The sequence below is a fragment of the Mya arenaria genome, chromosome 2 (genome assembly GCF_026914265.1).
Source record: "Mya arenaria isolate MELC-2E11 chromosome 2, ASM2691426v1".
NCBI lineage: Eukaryota > Metazoa > Mollusca > Bivalvia > Myida > Myidae > Mya > Mya arenaria.
This window is the reverse complement of record NC_069123.1, coordinates 26,150,720-26,172,856: the sequence shown is the minus strand read 5'-3', so window position 1 is coordinate 26,172,856 and position 22,137 is coordinate 26,150,720. Positions and strand designations below refer to the sequence as shown.

Genomic DNA, 22,137 nt, shown 5'->3' with positions numbered 1-22,137 from the left:
GCACTTGTATGTACAGAAGTGTATGCTGGTGAAACATATCAGATCACGAGTCTGGTTGGAACTGAAACGGGATTAGTTATATGTATATATTAGGTAAAGTGGCCTGGGAATAAATGTCGGCAATCTTGTACAATAAAGTGATGTTGTGTTTACGCACATTTTTTCTCAAGCAACGTTTTGATAACCAAAACAGATTTTCAATATAATTACAAGGTCCCCAAAATTTCGTCCGTGCAATCAACGCCCGTTTCAATCGTTTTTTAAAACTTGATGGTCAGAATTGTTTAACCCCCGTATCTGAAGTTCAACGAAACTTATTGATATGAAATATAATTCGCTTTAAACCTTAATTTAATAATTTGACATTAATGCAAGAGTTCCTGGTTGTTTAATCAACAGGAGACACGAAAATATAGCGACAGTAATTCATGCAGACAGTATTAATTAGATATTATGCGTGTTTCAATTTTCTAAACTCACTTGGGCACTCCTGTTTCGTTTGATTTATATGCTAATTTGACAAGGCGAGGCCAGATATCTTGCGCATGATCTGGACTGGCTTTGAAAAGCGTTTAATCGTAAAGAAGCCGTTCCTTTCTGCTGAAATTTAGGTCCCAAGGCTTATTGTTCTATGTCTGTCGTTAAATTGTTTACATTATAAACAATACAATGTCTGGATAAACGTTTATTCGAGACGCCTTGGAATTGCCTTCTTCGCATGTAGGGTCCCTTAAAGTATCGTTTAAGTTTTGGTACTTCAAAAACACATTCTAATGCCATTTAAACGATAAATGTCTTCAACTTCAATTGCGCATTAATGGTTCGATTTCACTTTAAAAAAATATCGGAATAGCCTCGACTTTAATGTAAACAAATGTGAGGTTGAACATTCCATGCTTATAAGCAACCACTCTAGTATAACTGAATGCATGTGAACGGAACTTGCTCGTTCATCGCACCACTGTTTTAAACACAAGTCGCACATGTTTGAGTAATTTATGTATATTATTTATATAGTAATTGCTCCGGACGGACGGATAACGGAAAGGCTATTTGCCTTCGCTAAATCTTCGGTTTGAGTTAAAAAACAATACATAGAAGATCGCAATATAGATTACATTGTGGACATCAAACAAGATTAAACATGTCACTCGTTGCTTGATAAACTTAAAGAAAAGCTGAAAATCAAAGAATGATCATGCACATATATTTAATTAAACAACGTTTTCCAATTTACTATTACAAAATCAAAACAGCAAAGCATATCAAAGACTATTGCTTGGTTTTCTGCATGTCACATAGCTAGATAAAAACATCTCAGCCCCTTGGAAAGCAGCCGTTGCACGGCTTGCAAGTAATATCATTAGCCTTGCCTTTAATAATTAAGTAAGCATGCAATACGTAACTGGATATATGATGAATTATTTAATCATTGAACACGCTGTTTTGCGGATATTGGTTTACTTTACTACAATTGTGGCATAAACCGCAGCAATCGGCAGATTGATAATTAGTGTTGTTCAAGCGCATTGAGTGTAGAGTGTAAAACATTGCAAGGACTCTGGTCTGAGAACACAAAGTTCAAGGCAAAATAGACACACAGTGAAATGCACTCTAAATTCAAAGTATCGCAGACAGTGAACACATGCATTGCAATAAGTTCTGGGTCTACCGCCTCGGAACAGTCATCGATACATCAAACAGTGAAACTTAGGGGTTGAGTATCGGGGTATATCATTTTAACAATACTACACCCTCACACTTGTTCCAACATTAACCAAAAGAGTGTTAATGTACGGTCGAGTGATCACAACTACACTGGTTGGAGTTCGAACATATGCCATAATTGCAATGAATAATACTTTGAAAATTGTAATATTTACTACATTAGATCCTCTTAAACCAACAACGCGATGTAAATGATAGTTGACGAAATATTAAATAAAAAATGTTGAAATAAATTAGCGATCAAATCACATCCTCAATTTAAGTCCTCGCAAGCAAAGAAGGTCGTTGACTTTTGTCTAAACTTTTGACAGACACGCGACCTTATCTACGTTGGAAAGATACTGCAATGTGAAGCCGCAAAAGTATATGAATATCAAAGCGTAAAATATGCGTTTCCTAAATTTTTTATTTACTGGAATATCTAACTCGATCTTCTTGCATTCTTTATACTTTCCTCTGTTAAAAGTAATGACAAAGAGTGACCGTTAAATGAACCTTTTGCCATGAATATGTTTACTGAATTGATTTGCTACATTTATATATGACAGTTCCATTAATATTTCACAATACCCTAAGGCGTTAGTAATTGCCATGGTGTTCTCCTTACTTCCTTATTCAAAGAGCTTATTTTGCTTGTAAATACTTTCTATGAACAGTTTAGTTTAACGTGACGTCTATTTCCATACTTCGGTTATATTTTCTCTTTCCAGTATATACTTATGTGTAAGAAATCAGTTTTCCTTTTCTATAAGAGTGTGTTATTTATGCATTAAAACCTTATTTACACAACCCTGTGACAACAATGAATATCAAATATTACATAAGAAAGAACAGTTATTCCGACATTAATATCAACCTTTTGTTGTTGTTAAGACGGCATTGCCGTGTCATATAAATAAAGATTATCTCCTTTCAGACTTCATTCTGTCAGACTTTTAGATTCTATAGATTGCATTAGTCATTTGCTACTATTTATTAGAACATATAAACAGTACCATGAAAACTGTAAGAACAAGCCACGATATTCGATTTCAAGGCACACGGTCAAAGCCTCATCAAAAAACATACACGTATGAATATAGACATGCAATTAGTTCATATGTAATTGATGTGTTCTGAACGACGTATTCTGTTTTGTTTTGTTTTCAAAATAATTTTGGTATTTTAGCAACGATGTCGACCGTCGTTCATACTAGGTCCTTGGCGTGTTATAATGTGTGGCCTTTGTCAATAATGAAAAGCTTATCATATTAGACCAAAGACTTTAAGATCCATTTCTGTGTGTAGCAGTTATTAAGATATGCCATTTTCACGCTTAAAATGAGATCTGTTAACATAAATAACTGTACGTAACTCTGGCATTAAGCTATGCATATTTTACTGTGTATCCAGTAGAAACGTTGAATGTATGTCAGAGTGTAGGAAAAAAATTTGTTAACATTTAAAAATATATTGACAGGATATTTGATTGTTGTCTATACACAATTTACACAGGTAGTATATGTGTATGCAGCGGACAAATATGATCAATTTTTATAACTTGTCTTGTGTTGTTTACAAAATATTTAATTTTTGCTTCTAACTTATCTTTTGATACAGAATAATTTCTAAATATAACAGAAATGCTTAGCTTAAATCAATGAATCTGTTTATGTTATGTCACGTATAGTTGTGGTTCCTACTTTCCCCTACCGATAAAAAAGTTGTAAAAATGATTGTGTACCTACTTCATATTTATTCTTCACTTAATTAATATTGTCCTTAAATGCTATCTTGCATGTTATTTGTCCATGGCAATGTTCTAATTGAATTGCACATACGGATGCGACTTGACCTGGTTAAAATTTGGTAACTGGATTTCCCACTGTAATTTACATTTTTTATTAAGCGTTTTTTGACGACAACAATTGTTTGATCAATCTAGATTGTCACCCCAAAATTATCCATGTAACCTAATGTCTAAATTAGACCTACGTCATTGAATAATTATGTTCAAAGCTTCCCTGTAATTACCTTTATATCAGCCTTGTCCCGCATTTAATTAACATGATTATATTAATAGAATTGCTAACATACTGCCAGACGAACATTTTTGGTAATTAAAAATATCTTAAATTTGATCACCGTAGCATTGGAGTGATAGCAAGATACAATATCGAGCTGAACATTTCTGCTACAACTAATCGAATATAATTTATATAAAAGCAGATGATGTCTGGTGTTTCCTTATTGTTCTCATAAGAAAGCAAGCAAAATGAATAATAAAAATATAACAACTGTTCTAGGACGAATAACACAAGCAATATGCGTTCATTAAGAAAATTATTGCAACATACCCTAACTTTACAATTTCCTTTGGTGTGTGTGTATGCGTTATTAACGTAAACGTACATCTGGCTTGCAGAAATAGCTCACTGGATGTTCAAACCGTTTAACATTTGGAAAGCATTGCAAGAAGCTTATAGTCTTTACTAATACAATGTACAGTATTAAGTTTGATTAACGAGGTGAGTTAGGCATCCGAGGGATTACGGAAGCAACAGTTATGACATTTACCATGACAATATAACAAACTGTAATAGCTTAACTGGTCACATCGAAACTGAACATATAACAATTATAGGTTGCATTCCTGACGAATTATTGGGCCCTTTAGGTTTGTATCTTGCGAGATTTTACGAAGAATCAGTTCTGCTTACACGTTTTGAAATAATATAGCAGCATACTTTTATAAGAACTATGTATTCGACATATATTAATCCTTTTTGATATATTAAAATTGAATTTATTGTGGTGAATCTTCTTAGGGAGTAAGAGTGCATCCTTAGCAGTGTACCAAACTTGTATTTTGTTAAACTCTTCTTTCGTACAAAGACGTCGTGCAAAAGTCAATCAACGACCAAAAACAAACGAGCAAAAGGTACGAAGGGACAAGCCCAAAGCAGATAGAAAGCATTTACAATAGTTCCTTAGCAGTGTACCAAATGGGTTTTAAGAGAGTAAACCTCTTGACATCTCACCGACCAGCGATCGAAAAGATGAGTAGTATCATGCAAACTCCTTATAGTCGTGCCTCGTGGTATACCGTAGCCAGTTCTACATGTGTTTTACGGTAGAACCTTAGGTTTATCATAAAACAAAGAAATAATAAATATTACGCTTAAAAATGGGATTGAAATTTAAAATAACTAAATTAATTCAGATTCTGGTGGAGAATTTGCAGTACCCTACCGCTTATACTTACAAAAACCAACCCAATTAATGGTAATGAAAAATGTATTATAAGCAGACAATTCATAATTTGCCAATCTTTGATCGGTGTTAAATTTGGTGCCGGTTTCTGAGAGAGTTGATAATTACATTTATATTCCAACAAAGCAAATGTGTCCATGCCGTGTAGCATTTATGTTTAAGAAAAAAATTGCAGCATGCAGAAAATGAATCTAGATTTTGGCCTGATTGATTAGAAAATAACCTGAACCCACGAAAACATCTCCATTCAATGTCAATTCATGATTAGAATTATTTTGGCAATAAATGTTTTTTAATGTGTGAATAATATTTTAGCTCAAGGTATGAAATAATTGAATCATTTTGTCATTTGAATATTTAAGTTTGCTTTATTCTTTCATCGAACAATGTTTATGATTAAATGACAGATAACGATATTTTCAATTAAGCAATGTGTGGTAAAGTGTTGATCCAGAAATGAAACGTAACATCAACACAAGCAGCATTGCTTCAAATTGATAACGAATTAAGATATACGTCCCTTTTAAAAAGCTTGGCTTAATTCCATGCTACACGAAAACGAGTACAAACTTTCATTGTGATGTCTATTATAGGGGCATTTTAGAAAGCTCTCGTATGAGATTTTCGCGGTGTATACGCTATCGTATTTTTCCCATTAGGAAGAATTACAAGCTTCACTAGGCGCATTGAACCTATATACTTCAATTAGAGTTCCATTTCTGACAGATATTGGGGAATGTATGTAATGCGTTGTAGTGTGTTTATGTGACATGTAGAATTGCGGGCATATGTTGCATAACAACTTCTTTATAGTAGGCAAATCAATTCTTGAAGTGTTCTTTATTTCATACGATTAGGAGCTAGAAGTCCTTAAAGGGTTTGGTCCGAATAATTAAGGATTGATTTTGATTTAACTGCGTGCATACAGTATGAACAATCATCCGCACGTTTTCAAATTCACGAAGCGCGCTAGTACTTCTTGGAAAAATCAAAATATAACGCCCGAGTATTCATTTTCATTGCTTGAACGCACGCAAAATAAGAATCAATCCGTAAACTTAAATGTCCTCCTTTTCATTGATGTTTGAGTGGCAATAATAATTTTGATTGTAAATATTTTCTCTTTTATTATGATCGAGATTTTTTAAATCGTTTGTACATATGATTAGCCTTGATCTTACTTTGCGAACTCCAAGAAGAGCTCACGAAAAGTTTATGCAAATTTAACACAAAATTGATCGTACAGAAAATCAATTGCGAATGTAAATATTTAATTTTGTTATTATCTTTATAACGTTTTATAACGGGTCATATTTTAGGGACATCCAATACATTATATTTTTGAAATTGAAATGCATAGTTATGGTATTGATATGTTGTTTTTGAGACATCAATATCTATATGGGATATAACTTTCATAATTATAAGGGATTATTGAGAAAAAATGTCACCATTCAAAATATGTTTACATTGACTCAATTTGCATGATACTTAATATTAATATAACATTCACTAAACTTACATTCTGTTTTGATGGTAATATTGTTTTATATTGACCAATTGATCCAAATGTCATATTGGTATTACAAAAACTTCAATAACAAGACACACAACCTAATTGTCTACAATGTCGATATTGCACTTGTTTAAATTACACAACAGCAAAAAACAAGAAACTCCACTTGATCTCCTGGTTATAAAACAAGGGAAACTTCAATTAGATTAAGAATGATGACTTCGACTTGTAGAAAACCGAACTAGCATCGATTTGCCATCCGCAGATCTTGTTTGATTTCATGTTATTTCCAGTAATAAGAAAATAGATTGCCATTCATTACAGTTTTCTGAGATGATTTTCCGAAAAGGAAAAGTTTGGTATTACAGAGAATTCGTACGGATAAAGTTTCACTGGCAATAATTTTTTTGGCGGGATTTCTTAGTTAATTTGTAGTCGTGAACTTTTGATGGACGTGCGTCATTCTAAGCAAGCAGTTAACATAGCGAATCATCAATAGCAGTCATAAATTAAGCCTCCTTTGCGTCTAAACAAATTTCTATGAGTCAGGATTGTCTTTGGCTGATCCTAAGAATAGTTAAAGTTTGTTTGAAGTGCAGAGGTATTTTCCACTTAATACTTTATGGTGATTTTTAACATTTCTATGTCCCTATAACACAATCTTATGTTATATAGTTCTGAGTGCCTTAATTAGAATGTGTGTATGGGTTGTGAATAGAAAGTAAGTCCTTTACTTATCCGTTAAACAGAGTATTTTTAGAATAGATGTATGGATTGTGAATGCACATTAAGTCCCTGTGTATCAAAAGTGTGATAGCTCAAATAGAATGGATGCATCTATTGTGAATGCGAACTAAATATTCATCTTGCCCATATTATTGAAAAACTGTTTGCTTAATTAGACTTAATATATCGATTGTGCATGCAAAGGTAATGTCCTTGGTGATGTAGTATGTTAATTGGCATTTATCATCGTAAGTCTCAACAGTTTCATTAAAAAAGAATGTCAAAAAAAATAAAAATCAGTAACCCATGAATAGTATATGTTTACTACTTACAAAAACTGGAATGTAAATGATAATTGTATCAGTATTTCCATTAAGCTAATATTTTATCTATGTTAACGTAGCGCAATCAAGATCATCACGGTCTTTTCATCATATAATGATTTGATGTTTTTCGCAAACGTATGAAGTCGCCTATAAGCTGGTTCACATGAATATGTAACGAAAATAGTGTAGTATGTACGTAACACAATCTAGTAAAACGGCTTTATTATCATAAAATAAATAAATGTTCTTGTTTCACAAAAGTATAAAGTCGGATATAAGTTGGTTCTCAAAACCTTTGTAACGAAAAAGGTGCATTATTCAGTTAATGCTCAAATATCATATTAAAAACTGTAAATTGAATTCATTGCATCGAACTTGGTATTCACACATTGTACTTAAATCCGAGATCAAATTCCATTGTTTGGTTTAAACAATTACATAACACTTACAGTCATTCTGCTTATGTTATCACGATGGTAAGTGAATTTCATTTGATCAAAGTAAAGTACTTCGTGCAATAAATATTTATTAAATAACTAACAGAAGAAAAAATAACATTTCGTTTTAATATAGTCGTCAACTGACATCGTTTGAATATATATACGTTTTAAATAATTACAAATATATAATCTGTCTTCAGGTAAAGTTGATAATGGTCAAATGAAACTTTCATTTTCGTCGTTGTTAGCTGCGGAGTAATCCTGTGGTTGCAATCTTGACCTTTCATCTTCATCTGTCTGTATGTCCGTGTCTGAGACGTCTTCATCACTCCAATCTGGAATATAGGAACAAGAAAAAAATTGTTAATAAATAAGAAAGAAAAATATACGAGTATCATGTTTATCTTATTAGTCTCATGTTTGTTGAGGCAGTCCATTGATCGTAAAAATATACAAAACTTTCAGCACCCCACGTACCTACTTCAATGATATACTACTAACAAGAACCACTTTCTTTTTCGATGAAAGAGAAAGATAACTAGACTGTTGACGAAGCAGGGGATGACTCTTATGTGTATCTCATTTTTGTCCATCTGAAACAATTGCCTTATTTTTTATTCAAATTGAGATTTGTGCATTTTGATGAAACATGCCTGGAATATTTAAAACACGTGAATTTATCTTTATTTATTTTGATCAAAAGAAGGCTGCATACTTATCACACACATATATGATACAGAATGAAAGCAGCAAACGCACACTTATATTGAAAAACGATCAATTAAACACAATGCATTCAATGACAAAATATACCATACAAATTAACGGTTTATATAGTGTTCAGGCAAATACCGTGTCTTTTTATGAAGAATATGATTTAAAGGCTAAAGACACACCTGAAAGATAATAAATGAAAATCACAGATAACTTCCGTAAACTAAGTGGTCTTATATATTTTAATCTTTCAATTGTTTGTTGTTATCTTTCTGAATACTTATTGGAATTTTCTTGACATCAATATTTTAACAAAGGCCTTTGGATGCAAGCTCCCCAATGTCAATAATCATTGCATTCACAATGAGGTTGATGTTAATTAAAATTCTATACACAAATATTTTTAGTTTGAAGCAGTAAGACATGGAGAAGAAACTATTTATCATCTGCTCTTTTTTCTGAATGCTTTTTTTCCACCTAATATTTATTTCTTTATTCGTAAAAATAACCAAATTTACTATGAAGAACAGTGAGCGTCGTGGTAGAAACATTTAATTTGATAATATAACTTGTGAAACTGTCTTTATGACTTGACATAAATTTTAAAGTAAGGTAAACAAATTAAACAAAAGCGGCAAAATTCCTGTTTTTCTTTTTAAGAGGTCAATCTATAATCACGTAATCTTGCAATGATTTTATGACTGATTACACAACTGTTCATCTAAGTCCGGCGTCCTTAAAAGAGGAACTAGTTAAGGGTCTTCCACAGTGCCAAAAAGAGTTTGAAGAACCAAAACATATACTAAAAAAACAACATTTTTTTAGTTTTGATATCTGATATTTAGCAAGCATAATACGCACATCCGTTGTAACATGTGTATGTAATAAGGAGTGCGTACTTATTGTGGAAAATATTTTATCAGATTTTTAATCAAATAGCATTTGCATTTTTACGGAAATTTCTATGAACAAAATATTTATGTTTTTGTGTCAAATTAGTCAGGACTATCCGGTCAACAATGTATTTCGGCTTTTTAGAAATTGCAAGTATTTAGAAAATATGTGTGCATTTGCATTTTTATTGACAAGAAATGAAATAAATCCACTATTTTGCATAACTTTCTTGAATATCTTTCTGTTTTGAAAATATATCATCAAGAACCCGCCTTACATTGTTGATTGGGGAGTCTGGAGCATTTTGACACAAAAAATATATTCATATTATCAACAGGCTTTTCCAACATAATAAATATCCTATTCGAACAAAATCTGATAAAACCTTCTTTCGTAAAACTTCTTATTTTCTAAAAACATGTAGCAAAGGATGCTTGTTCTACTCCTGAACAAAAGTGTTCATCAAAACTCAATTTTACATGATCATTTCAAATATTTTAGTGTTTGGCATGCCCCACCCACTTTTGCATTGTGGAAGACCCATAATGCTGTACATTTCTTTCGTTTTTGTGAACAAATCAAAACGTTTTTTTTAATTGTATGCCTTAATGCGTATAGTTACCGTTATGTTCATCAATTAATGACTTAATCAATAAAGTGTTTGTTTGCAGTACCTTTCTTAATATGTATTCGTTTCCACAGTTATGAGAGTAAACTAGCAACAAAATAAACAACCCTTTGTTTGAGAGATAAACGTTACTTATTCTTACGCGTGAAATGATGCTATCATAGGATTATATTATTATGTTTTGAACCTGAAGAGTCCGAATCTGTATCATCTTCATCAGAACTCTCTTCACCGGAAGTTTCGTCACCATCACTGACGTCATCACGCGAGGCCAGCACAAGTGAGTCTGCATCGGGAATATCTATCGTGGAAGATGAGGAAACACTGGTATACTTTCCGCCATCTTTTGTTCTTGACTTCTCGCCTGAAATGTAAATATGTTAAAAAGTAATGATAAGACTAACTTTACATTTTTCGAACCAGGCAATCGTCCTTAACCTGTATTTTGAAGATTATTGTGGGATACTGTAGGCATACTGGCACTATATCGACTTATAGATAAAGCGTTATTGCGAAAGGTGATAAATGGTCCACTGAATGTTGCGTTGTAAACAACACCAAAGGTTAATATTTCCCTCGTGGTTACTATGTCGTGAAACATAACAATCGCTGCTCACTAGGTGAAATGAATAACGATCTTACGAGACTTCCACTGAAACAAAGAAATAACATCTATCTTATACACAAAATTGAAAGTTGAAATACAGGCAGAAAACGATATTTTGCATTCAACTATGTAGTATGTATATATCGATTTTTACCCTTTAAATTTCATAGCTTTGGAAAAAACCTGGTAACATTATTTTGATATTCGGCTTAATAGTAGCGAAGGAGACAGATATGATATTTTTCTTGGTTAATATTGCAAAATGGCTTGGGATAAAACAATCTGACATAAAATACACAGTTGTATTCAACTCGTCCAGGAAATATAACAATAACATGCTATTAAGATCGGCAAAAACTCGCTTACTTTGAAAGTTCCTTAACTCTGGAATAAAGTTGGGTATAATATGACGACTCGTGACAGATCCTATAAATATACATTTGCAACACTTAATTTCCCTCATGCAGTCTATTGTCAGACAAATTATTGTGTTTGTACTTGTCTGACTCTTGTCGATCATTATTGAATTATAAAGGTGCTGGGTTTCATACTAATTGTGATATGTGATATGAGATGAACCATTAAAAGCAAATTGCATGTTGATTGTTTCTAAAAGTTATGATTATATATTTTAATTACATGCCTAAAAAGGAACATAAAATGTCACATAATTGTAGATTTTCTTAAAAGCGTGCCAGATAATATGTTAACGTAACGTCATTTAATATATGACGTTGTTGAAATTGTAGTTCAGTCCTATGCGCACCGTATAGTAACTTTAACATGAGAACGGAATAGCTTCCATTGTATTATTTATCAAACTATTTAAAAGATTTCTTTTGTATCAACGTGAATTAGAATATTGTCCATTATACAATGAAGTCAACAAGACCAAACCCAGAAGTAAAAAGTGGACTTTGTTGATAAAAAACAAAGCCTTTATAAATGTTTTTTTTTATTGATAGCTACGCCAGTAATCCTTCCCAAATTAAAAGTAAAACAACGTCAGCATATCAGTAATACTACTAATCTGTTACAGTACATAAATCTTATGTTTTGATTTTTGTTGATCATTAAAGACAAATGTGTTAAACATAATAATACATCAAAAAATGTTTTTGCATCATCCCATATTGTGCGCCTTGAATGTTTGAAGTTTGGCTTAAAAGTTTGTGCCACGATTCATTTTTATAATTGAAAATTGATTGTAGCAAGCTTACAACATAATACTGGTAAGAGTTCATTATTTCTCATCTGATTGCAACTACGTTTCAAATCTCTGATTAAAACCTACTTGTTTCGTTATTCATTACTAATACAAATGAAAGGTGTTGATTTCAAAGAACATACATGCCAACAAACGCGAAAGCTATGTAATTGCTCAACTTGGCAATAAAACGGTCCGCGTTCAATGTTTTCAAAAGACAATCTTAATGTCAAGCAGTGAATAATAAATGAGTAACAAAATCTACCCTGTCGCAATATGTTATTCTAACTCGTCTAAACGAATGCAATATACCTTACTAAGTTTGACCACGAACGAGAATAAGACATCCATGGGTGACGGGCTGCAAATATCATATAATTATCGTATCTCAGAAAATATTGCGATGAAACGTAAAAAAAAATGTTTCATAACATTTAGTATTGTTTTATTGTGTATTTTCAAGACGATTTCCTATCCGTATTATTGATCAAAATATGATGATTTAACCTTACTGTTTTTTTGCTGCATTTATGTATAAATTACATACCGAACCCCCTTTTCTAGATTTACCTAATTAATATTTGCTATGGAAATGTAAGATATTACATACATGTCAACGAAATACCCACTACCCAAAATATATGTTCGACTTTTGAGTCTAAAAAGTGCTTAGAAGTGTGTCACATGATTAAGGTATGATTTTCTAGCCAGTAGAGTTACTTGTTTTTTTTTCTGGTTGAGCCATTTCAGGGCACGGCTCGGGTCACGCTGCGGAGTATTCTGGGACCGTGCTCGATAACCACCTAACAAATAACTCAATTTTAAGCTTATAATATGAGCGTCTGATTGGACAGTATAATTAACAATAGACTGACTTGAATCACTGAGACATGTTTTAGGATAAGGATAAGAACTATATTGAATACAATCCCTGGTGTACATTATAATACAAAAATAACGAATTTGTTCTAAGAGAGCGTCAACGGCCATTGAGTTAAGTTCATTTAATGTGTAAATAAGAACAATAACGGACGTTTAGTTCATTGTTGAATTGCATGTCAGGGGGACATCAAGTAAGGTCCCATTGCCAAATATATGATTCGAGATCAAGTACACCAATAATCAAAACAGAGTGCACAAGATACTTATTAACGGTGGCTTGAATGAAGGTGATTTGATTTCGTTGTTTAATTAATACTATATATTTATACTGAATGATGTCATTTTGTAATGAAATAATCGGGGAAATCAAGCCACGTACTTAGTAATGATGTTCTATTGTATTAAAATCACACCATGTAAAATATATGTACGAAGTCTATGAAACTCACAAAGAGCCTTCATATCTCTTTATGTAATATATATAATTTATTTTTATGTTACCTGTGTACATCGAATGCAATTGTTTATAACGTCACAGTTTTTTTTCTCGCTAAACATGACAACAACATACCCGTACGCTGTCATTTCTAAATGAAGAGCAGAACTAGTGATGAAACGATTATCGAGTACAATCAATTAATCATCGCTGACAATGCTATGTCGACGACAATCGATAGTAGTTAACCAAAATCGTTGTCGCTAATGATACTTCCGGTAAATAAATATTGTTTTAGTTTTTTGGTATAAGTCGAGTAAATGACAATTTTTCTTTCCAGTAAATTCGTCGAGTCCATTTTAACAAGGGGTGTCACTCTTTTACACAAATGCGGTGAATGTAAACCCTTCTGCTTAATAACTTACACGCTCTTCCATTTTTTTCTTTAATTGTTTATATATTTCATAAAACCTTCTTCAATAACCTGTCTCTATGGTGTAGTGGGTCCAGTCTTACCTGTAAATACCGGGGATCCTGACTCGATGCATTCCGTTTTTGAAACCTTTTTTGGAATCGCTTATAATTTATTGTAAATCTTTAATGTACTTTTTAGCGACAGTTATTTGAAATTAAGATATTCTAATGAAATTTGCAATATAGCAGGTTAGTGAATGCTAAGCTAGTTCACAAATATTTAATATGCTTTTACATGGATAAAATACTAAGATAACTTGATGTGGTGTGCGTCATTTTGCAATTGATGTGCAATTATACGTGTTTTGATGTTATGCTTTTTCGTTAAATTATTAAACACAGAAAAGGGTAATGGAAATTTACTTACTGTTGCAAAAAACATGACTATAGCATCACACGCACTGATTCCAGGTTTAACCATTAAAATGATCATGATGATACTATGTATAAAAGAATGTATTCCTTACTGATGTAATGGACTTTCAATTATTAATCGATAGTAAGTCGAAATGCTTAGTCCGATTCGATTCGATTATCGATAGCAAATGGAGTCCGATTTTCACTAAACACTAAGCAGAACTGTTTTTGATATATTAAACTTTGAAAAGACAAACCTAATGCAGAAGCTCTAGTGTTTGAATTGTTTGAATTGTTTCTCTCTTATTTTTTATCATATTGAATAGCATTAACTGGGAGTTATAAAACAAACAACACATTGGTGTCGAATGTCAGTGTAGTTTAATGGTAAACCTTTTGACGTCGGCTTAACATGCCAAATCATTCCACAAACCTTTGTTTCAACCATTTATTTGAAAACCCATTCCTTGTTATTGCAATTACAAGTTATTGTGTATAAACAAGAAAATAATGGTTACATGAACTCAGTTCCCGATGTAGCGTTCTATTATAAACTTGTTATTCAATTAATATTGTTATATATATGGATGCTATAATCAAGCAAATTATTGCTGGGTATTTTACTTGTTGCCAATGTTATTTATTTGCAGTACCATGTAGCATTCATCATGCCAGCTTATTATTACGTTTAATTAAACATTTGAGCATATTGGAAATAAAGAATCACGTTTATGGGCTGCTTCATTAAGAAGAAACCGGAACTCTCGAACACGACTTCATCTTTATCCTAGCTTGACATTTAAAGATCCTAATTTTTGTAAAAATAATTAGTCGATTTATAAACAGCATTTGCAAAATGAAAAGTCAAGTAAATCTATTCATGGTGATGATTCTTTATTCCCAATATGCTAAAATGTTTAACTAAACAGAATAAACAGCTGGTATGGTTACCTTTCCCCATATTCAATTAATTTGACCTCAAAGTATGAGTTAATAAAATCATTTGGCCAAAACAAAGCTTTCATACCCCTTACCATCATTTATTATTAATACCGTCAAATTGCATTAGAAACTCACTGGAATATAACGCCTTTCTGTATTTAAAACAATCGGCTCAAATCCACACCACACAAATATGATGTATCTTTGTGATGTATATTAAAGGAATTTGAATACGGACGTGTGTATACGAGTACGGATGTTTCCTATTGCACGAGTTACAAGCTTGACTTATTACATTGCAGCTACAGAATGAATTCAATGTGGGTTTCATATCCGACTTATTTTGCGGGTCATTCGAGTCTGTAATGTGTTGCAGCGTGTATTTTCTGGGATATTTAGAAATAGTGTGTTGTTAAATTCAATAACATTTCATTTGTTAAGGCTAGAATAAGAATTATTTATACAATACAAATCTGCAGGCCTTAAAGTAAAAACTTAGAATAGAGCGACTGGCAAACATCCTTATGTATTAATCGTTTCATTATTGATGTTCAGATTGACATACAAATAAATGAACCGCTACTAGTCAGATAGCGTAGTAAAACATCAGCAGCCAATTGTATAAAACCGGTCATCTTTTTGGTTTGGTCAAAGTTATCCGAAATGTTTATCAATTGGTCAATATTTATCAAATATTTTTTTCTAACCAATCAAATCATTGAAAAGTGTTCACTAGCCGAAATATAACCTGTGAACAACTTATCCGAGTTTTATACAATTGGCTGCAGATGCGCCTTAAAAGCCAACAGTATAGGTTGATGCAAGCAATTTTCTTTTGATTTAATGCAAAGAATAAACCTATAGTATTGGGTGTAAATAATTATTAGTTACATGGCCACAAATTTCCCAGTTAAAAATCGCCAGAATATCGCTTACTTTTTATCATTTAGGGCCTTTACATAGCGGGTGCAAAAGTGAGTGCAGAAGGTCAAGTAATGTTTTAGTTAGATTTTAGGAACACATTTTTAGGGAGTTAAACATACATCCTTTGAGACATGTTTAAGTGGTAGCAAGGAGTAGACTTAAAGTGACACTGGTATTCAAAATTAATTTAAACACATGTATAACAAACAAAATTTTTGACTGATCAACCTTAAACTACTTGCTAAATAATGCATACATTGAAAATATTAACTACATATAACAAGAATGTAACCGTGAATTTAATAGCGGAAAGCGCTAAAATATTAAATGATTAGTGAATGCTAAATATTTAATTTGGTCTACTTTAGTCTCAAAAGGTAGAAATACCGTGTTTTATGCTCATTTATTTCAAATCAAACTCGGTATCCTTGATAATAACCATTTCGTCTGATAATTGTTTATCCTTTTTGGAGTTTTAAAGCATTATTAGTAATTGTGGTAAACCTTATTTGGGAGTAAGAGTGCGTATTTAATTTATGAAAGAAAAAGGCTTTTCTACATTTTCATTTCGCTCGGAAAAATCTGTCGAAAATATAATTGTGTGTTTAAGTCAAAATACCCAACACTGCCTTTTCATCAAAGTATTTTGAGTTCTTGATGATATCTTTTCAAATATGAAAGACGCATAATGAATGAAAAAGTAACTTGAATGCACTTTGCTAAGTACTTTGAGACTATGATGAAATGCTATATTGATTTTGGTGAAAACACCCGATTTTCAAAGTATGTGACAACAATAAAAAATATGAGATAATTAAACTGATTAACAAGAGGAGTCATTGCTCTGAATGAAATAATGCATTTCGATCGTTATTGCAAGCTTACAACAAGATAATGTTAAGAGTTTATTAATTATCAACCTGAAATGGTTTGAATGTCGAAGAAAATTTATGACAAAATTCGTGACAGCAGTTTACTTGCTAGATATAGCAATAGAAATGCCCGTTTTCAATGTTTCCGGAAGACAGCCTTAATGTCAGGCAATGAATAATAAATGCATAAGGATGTTTTCTTGTGGCCTCAAATTGACAAAAGATTACACTAAGTCTAAAGGATTACATTATGCATTACTAAGACTTAAAACAGAGGTGTATAATACATTGATGGGATATTGGCTGCAAAGCAGATAATATATTATATATTAAAACGACAGTGTTAAAACACATAACAAGCGTACAGGTGGATAATTAGGAACTTTTGCTGTATATATCACTGTTGTTTTTTTACTCCGTCTTCCTTATATATTTGTCGGTCTTTTATGCGTTTTCTTATGGTTGAGCCATTTCAGAGCTTTGGTTGGGTCTCGTTTCACCATCATCGGAGGCAGTTTTCAATAACAACCTTAGATATAACTTATTATGTAGCTTTTCGCATAAATATTATTAATAATTTAAAGAGTAGTTCTGAGCGTTTAGAATAGACATTGAAAGCGAATGGCCATAGTCTGAAATTAACTGAAATGAATCACTGAGAAATGAAAAATGGATTAGGAGGAAAATGATATTGAAAACGACCCCTGGGGTGATCATATTACAGAAGCATCTTAAGTTACAATTGTACCTTTTTCTTAAATTCAACAATTGCCTAACTATTTCATTTCCTTGGTTATAAGTGCTAAGCTTAGCGTTTATTATGCAATAAAAATATGGAAACTTTAAGATTTTAGCAATGCAAAATCTTTTTTAAAATACAGTATAACGAATCCATTAGTTACACTTAAGTTAAATATGTTAAAGTCTTTTTGACGATGCTTCTGTGGTACGGATCCTGGAAAATATGTTTTCGGTTACAAAATAATCTACATGAAAACCATGTATCTCTGTTATGTTTTTAAATGATTTTTTTATACTGACGTCAGTATGGGACATTTGAAGTATGAACGCCGCTGATGTGTTCCCTATTGCAACAACTACAAGCCTGTTTTCACACTGGGGCTGTAGACTCCAATAAGGGCGGGTCCGTATCCGGCTGTTTTAACGGTCACTGGAATCTAATGTGTTGAAGTGTGCATTTTATGAGATATTAAGAAATAATGCGTACATACTTATGTTTTCAGGCTAATTTCTTCCACTTGAATGCTGCTCATTTCTCATCTTCACTTGATTAGGTTACCTTTATTTCATAGGATCACAAGCTTGAAAATATGTTCTCTGCTCTTAACATGTTCTGTTATGACACTGCGTCTGTGTTTTATTAGTATCTTTACAGATTAATTTATTTTATTGGTACATGAAACAAACAAAATTAGCAACAGTATGAAACGCAGATGATACTGGGCCTAAGATGATAATAAAGATCATGTTTATGTACATATAATAGACAGATAATAATGTGATGTGTTCTTTTTTAAAGCATGCAATCGATTTTCGAAAACAATACTTTGTATTCTACCTTTGATAATATAAAACAGTATAATATGTTCGTTGTAAGTCTCTCTTTAGTGTCTGTTAAGCATAAGCCATGTGCGTTTAAAAGGGTCTTTTTAAATATTTGAATCTAATTGTATAATTGCAGTACTATAAAATGACTTTAAATACACATAACACACGATCACACACACACACTTATGCATGCACACACATTTACTATACAACTGGTATATTGAACTACTGTATAATGGCTTAAAATACCCATAAAAAACTTACACACGAACACTGCTTAATCTCTTAGTTATAAAACAATGGATATTTCAACAGTTATGAGAATGATGGCTGTTGCTTGTAGGAAACTGAACTAGCATCGATTTAACGTCCGCGGAGTTTGTTTTATTTCATGTTATTTCCAGAAATGAGAAAATGGATGGCCATTCATTTCGTTTTTTGAGATTAGCTTCTGAATGAAAGCAAAGAGGAGTATGACAGAACTAAGTCGGGGAAACAACACCGGCAATACTTTTTTGGCGGGACTTAATTATCAATTGGTTGTCGTAAACTGCTGTTGATTTTTCGTATTTCAAAGCAAACAGTGATCTTAGCACGGAAACAATTGAAGCATGTAAGTGATCACTGTATCAGAGGCGGATATTTAATATGTATGTGTTGTCGCCATAAAACAAACCCCTTTTAAGTCACAGCACATTTTATTTTTATTTACACATTAAATAATACAGGGAAAATAAGAGGCTCAAGGCAAAGGCCAAAACTACAATTCCCTATTTTAAAATCAATCCAGAAAATGTTAAAGTTGACTAGAAGAATAACTAAGACAGTTTGAATGGGAAAAATATATGTACTTTCATTAAACTTCCATACGCTGTAAAGTTATTGTTTGTTTTGCCAGAACAGTTACATCGATCGTTACAAAAGTCAATGTATTCTTACTGTATGCATATGTACTTGGTTCTGATGCGTTTTTGGTAGGTTTTACTTTTTTCCACTTTATCATACAAGCGGAACAGTTATTTTTTAAATACATAATTTAAAACAATATACAACTTGATGACAAGTACCTCTAGCGTTTTGTATTTTCCCAGCTCATAACTGATATTTTAGAGATAACAATTCTATCCATATTCATATACGTATAACATATAATTATTGCAAATATTGCCATAAAACATAGTTGCGTTTTCTTATTTTTGAAACTTACAAAAAATTCAAATAAGTTCGAATGACAGGCCATTAGATAAGAAATTACTCTGAGACTTTTTTGAAACATGGCATGTTTACTAGCCACTTACATCAAATAAGTCGCATTTATAAGAGAAAATAGAAAGGGGTAGACTTAATGTGAATATGAAATTGATTTACCACAAAACTGCTTGCAATGAAAATTGGTTAGCAGGAAAATGAAACCATTATCAGGAAATATTCAGCAGCGGTTATTTATGGGTTTTGTTGATGTAGTGGGTTGTTTGTTATGTTATATAAACAACATTTCATAAATTTCAACAACTGAAAGAGATATTTTATTTTGTCTTTGCTCTATGAAGACAAAAAGGTGGCAGGATCGGTCAGGGATTGTAAAAACTTTGGTTTTTGATAAGATTTATATAATGTTATCCAAAATGTTTTGTTTTTTGATACTGCCACTGCATACAGCTTGTGTTAAGAAATAAGTATGCCAATAACTGGATGTCGTCTCTTGTTGTTTATTGGTTTATAACGTCTGCTCGAGAACGTGTGACATTATTATTGCTCTAGATATGTCGACAGAAAACATATATTTCTTCTCTTTGATTTTATATGATTAAACAAGCAGGCTTGAGGCAGCATTCCTGCTGTCACGGTGTAAATGTAACAAAGACATTTACGTTGTTGATTTTAAGAAGTTTTTGTCAAAGTCAACTTGTTAATTATTTGTTGATCAATATGTCTGTGCTTGCATTGTAACATACAAAGCTATTACATATACATACGAGTGTATCTTAGACATTTAAACATAATATTTCCCATGTTCGATGAAACAAAACAAAAACAACACCACGTATATTCACATGTTGTTCTGCCATTTTGATTATCTTTCTTTTGTTCATATTAAATCGAAGGACCACATTCTCATGAATAACCTGACTCGCGAAATGCTTTCTTATTTATTCGAGAATCAGAAAATATTTATCCATGTTTAATGTTATCAAGTTGAAAACAAAATCAATCACAAAGTGAACTCACAAAATAGGGAAGTTTTAAAATATAGCGAACTTACTTACGATTGTCTTCTTGTTATTGAGTTAATTTAAAAAGTCAGTCTTTTCTTTTCTAAGACCTTTTTTGCAGCGGATGTGGCAAAGTGCTTTTATTTGCTAGTATTGATCAAACCTTTGTAGACTTAATATAAGGTATTTAAACGTCTGACATAATTTCATTGAACAATAGCAAAATGCATTTTCTAAAGTTTTATCATTGCAATGATGAATTGTTATAGAAACGACAACATACTTACTTCTACGCCGTTTGACTTTTTCGGGGGCTTTCATGAGCTGTCTGATACCTTCTGGTACTTCTTTAAGCGCCACCTTTTCCACCTCGACACTTCCACATTTACCAAGCTTTTCTAAGTGTCTGTACACCTGAAGTTTTGCATCGTTCAGAGTAAAATAGAAACCGTCCTTTTTGACAACCTGAAGTTTTGGAAACACAGATCCGTGTATAGAATTCTTCGTTAATTCTGAAAACGTCTGTTCTGTTGACATTCGAATTGCCGGATCATATTGATGAGTGTAAAGAATTTTTGACGGCGATAAAAACATTCTAGATCCTCCGTCATAATAAATATAATAACGTATACAGCTTTAAACTCATATCAACAAACTGGCTTTTGAAAAGCATGCCACTATAAGCTCCTGCCATTTGGTAAAGGTCCGGTTTTATTTTAAGTTAGCTTTATTTAAACTCATTATCAAGAGTTACCAAAACAAATTGTCTTCTTAGAACTATGTCCTATATGATCCGGTCAATTATTACTAGTCCATGTTTGTTCTTAACTTTAGATATAACTCCAAGAATAAGTCCTGCCAGTTTCCAGTAAATGCTTTTGTTAGTCAGTACAATTCCACGTTCATTTCCAATTATAACATTTTTGGATATTACGACAATTCAGTTTCACATTCAAGGTAGCTAACGAATATCGCTTCTGGCCACGACTTAAGAACGACTAGCTCTGACTTGCGCATGTTACTCAAGCAGAGCATTGTCAGCTTCAATAGGTATTGATTATCCCTGCGAATAGTGTCTCCAATCCACAATCCGCTTTGCCACAACAAAAGACCAATTTATCGGGCCATTTCTAAGAGGCGGACTCTGGAACTCTATGAGAGAGGCTCGGTAAACGGCAACAGAATCAACGGTACTTGCACAAATGATTGGACAGCTGTAAGAATGTTGTGAACGAACAAGAACTGTTTTATAAATGTGTTATGTCTTCGATAACACGCAAGAGGCATACTCAGTAAGAGAGGGTCGTGAATCAATGTCTGTTTTAGACACAATTTGAAGGCTGTAAGGAGTAACGTTGTATAGTTATTTTTCTTCATCTAACAAAAAAAAAATATTTGGAAAAATCTTGTGAAAGGCGATATGTAATTTG

The 22,137-nt window shown here is 32.4% G+C and overlaps 1 protein-coding gene across 1 annotated transcript; it reads right to left on the bottom strand.

Annotated features, from left to right (window-relative positions):
• Positions 1-7,799: 7,799 nt before the first annotated feature.
• On the bottom strand, positions 7,800-21,795 carry LOC128225166 (protein starmaker-like). Its single transcript, XM_052935213.1, has 3 exons — positions 20,995-21,795; positions 10,412-10,588; positions 7,800-8,323 (listed from the first exon to the last, which is right to left on the bottom strand). Exons 1-3 carry the CDS (start codon positions 21,299-21,301, stop codon positions 8,205-8,207), a joined length of 603 nt encoding a protein of 200 aa, XP_052791173.1. The 5' UTR covers positions 21,302-21,795; the 3' UTR covers positions 7,800-8,204.
• Positions 21,796-22,137: the final 342 nt, after the last annotated feature.

Bases quoted from the DNA above. Each gene is read 5' to 3' on its own strand.
- LOC128225166 (XM_052935213.1), bottom strand. From the start codon at position 21,301: ATGTTTTTATCGCCGTCAAAAATTCTTTACACTCATCAATATGATCCG. The intron at 10,589-20,994 runs GTAAGTATGTTG...TTTACATTTCAG, and splicing joins AAAAGTCAAACGGCGTAGAA to GCGAGAAGTCAAGAACAAAA. The intron at 8,324-10,411 runs GTTCAAAACATA...CCTATATTCCAG, and splicing joins TACAGATTCGGACTCTTCAG to ATTGGAGTGATGAAGACGTC.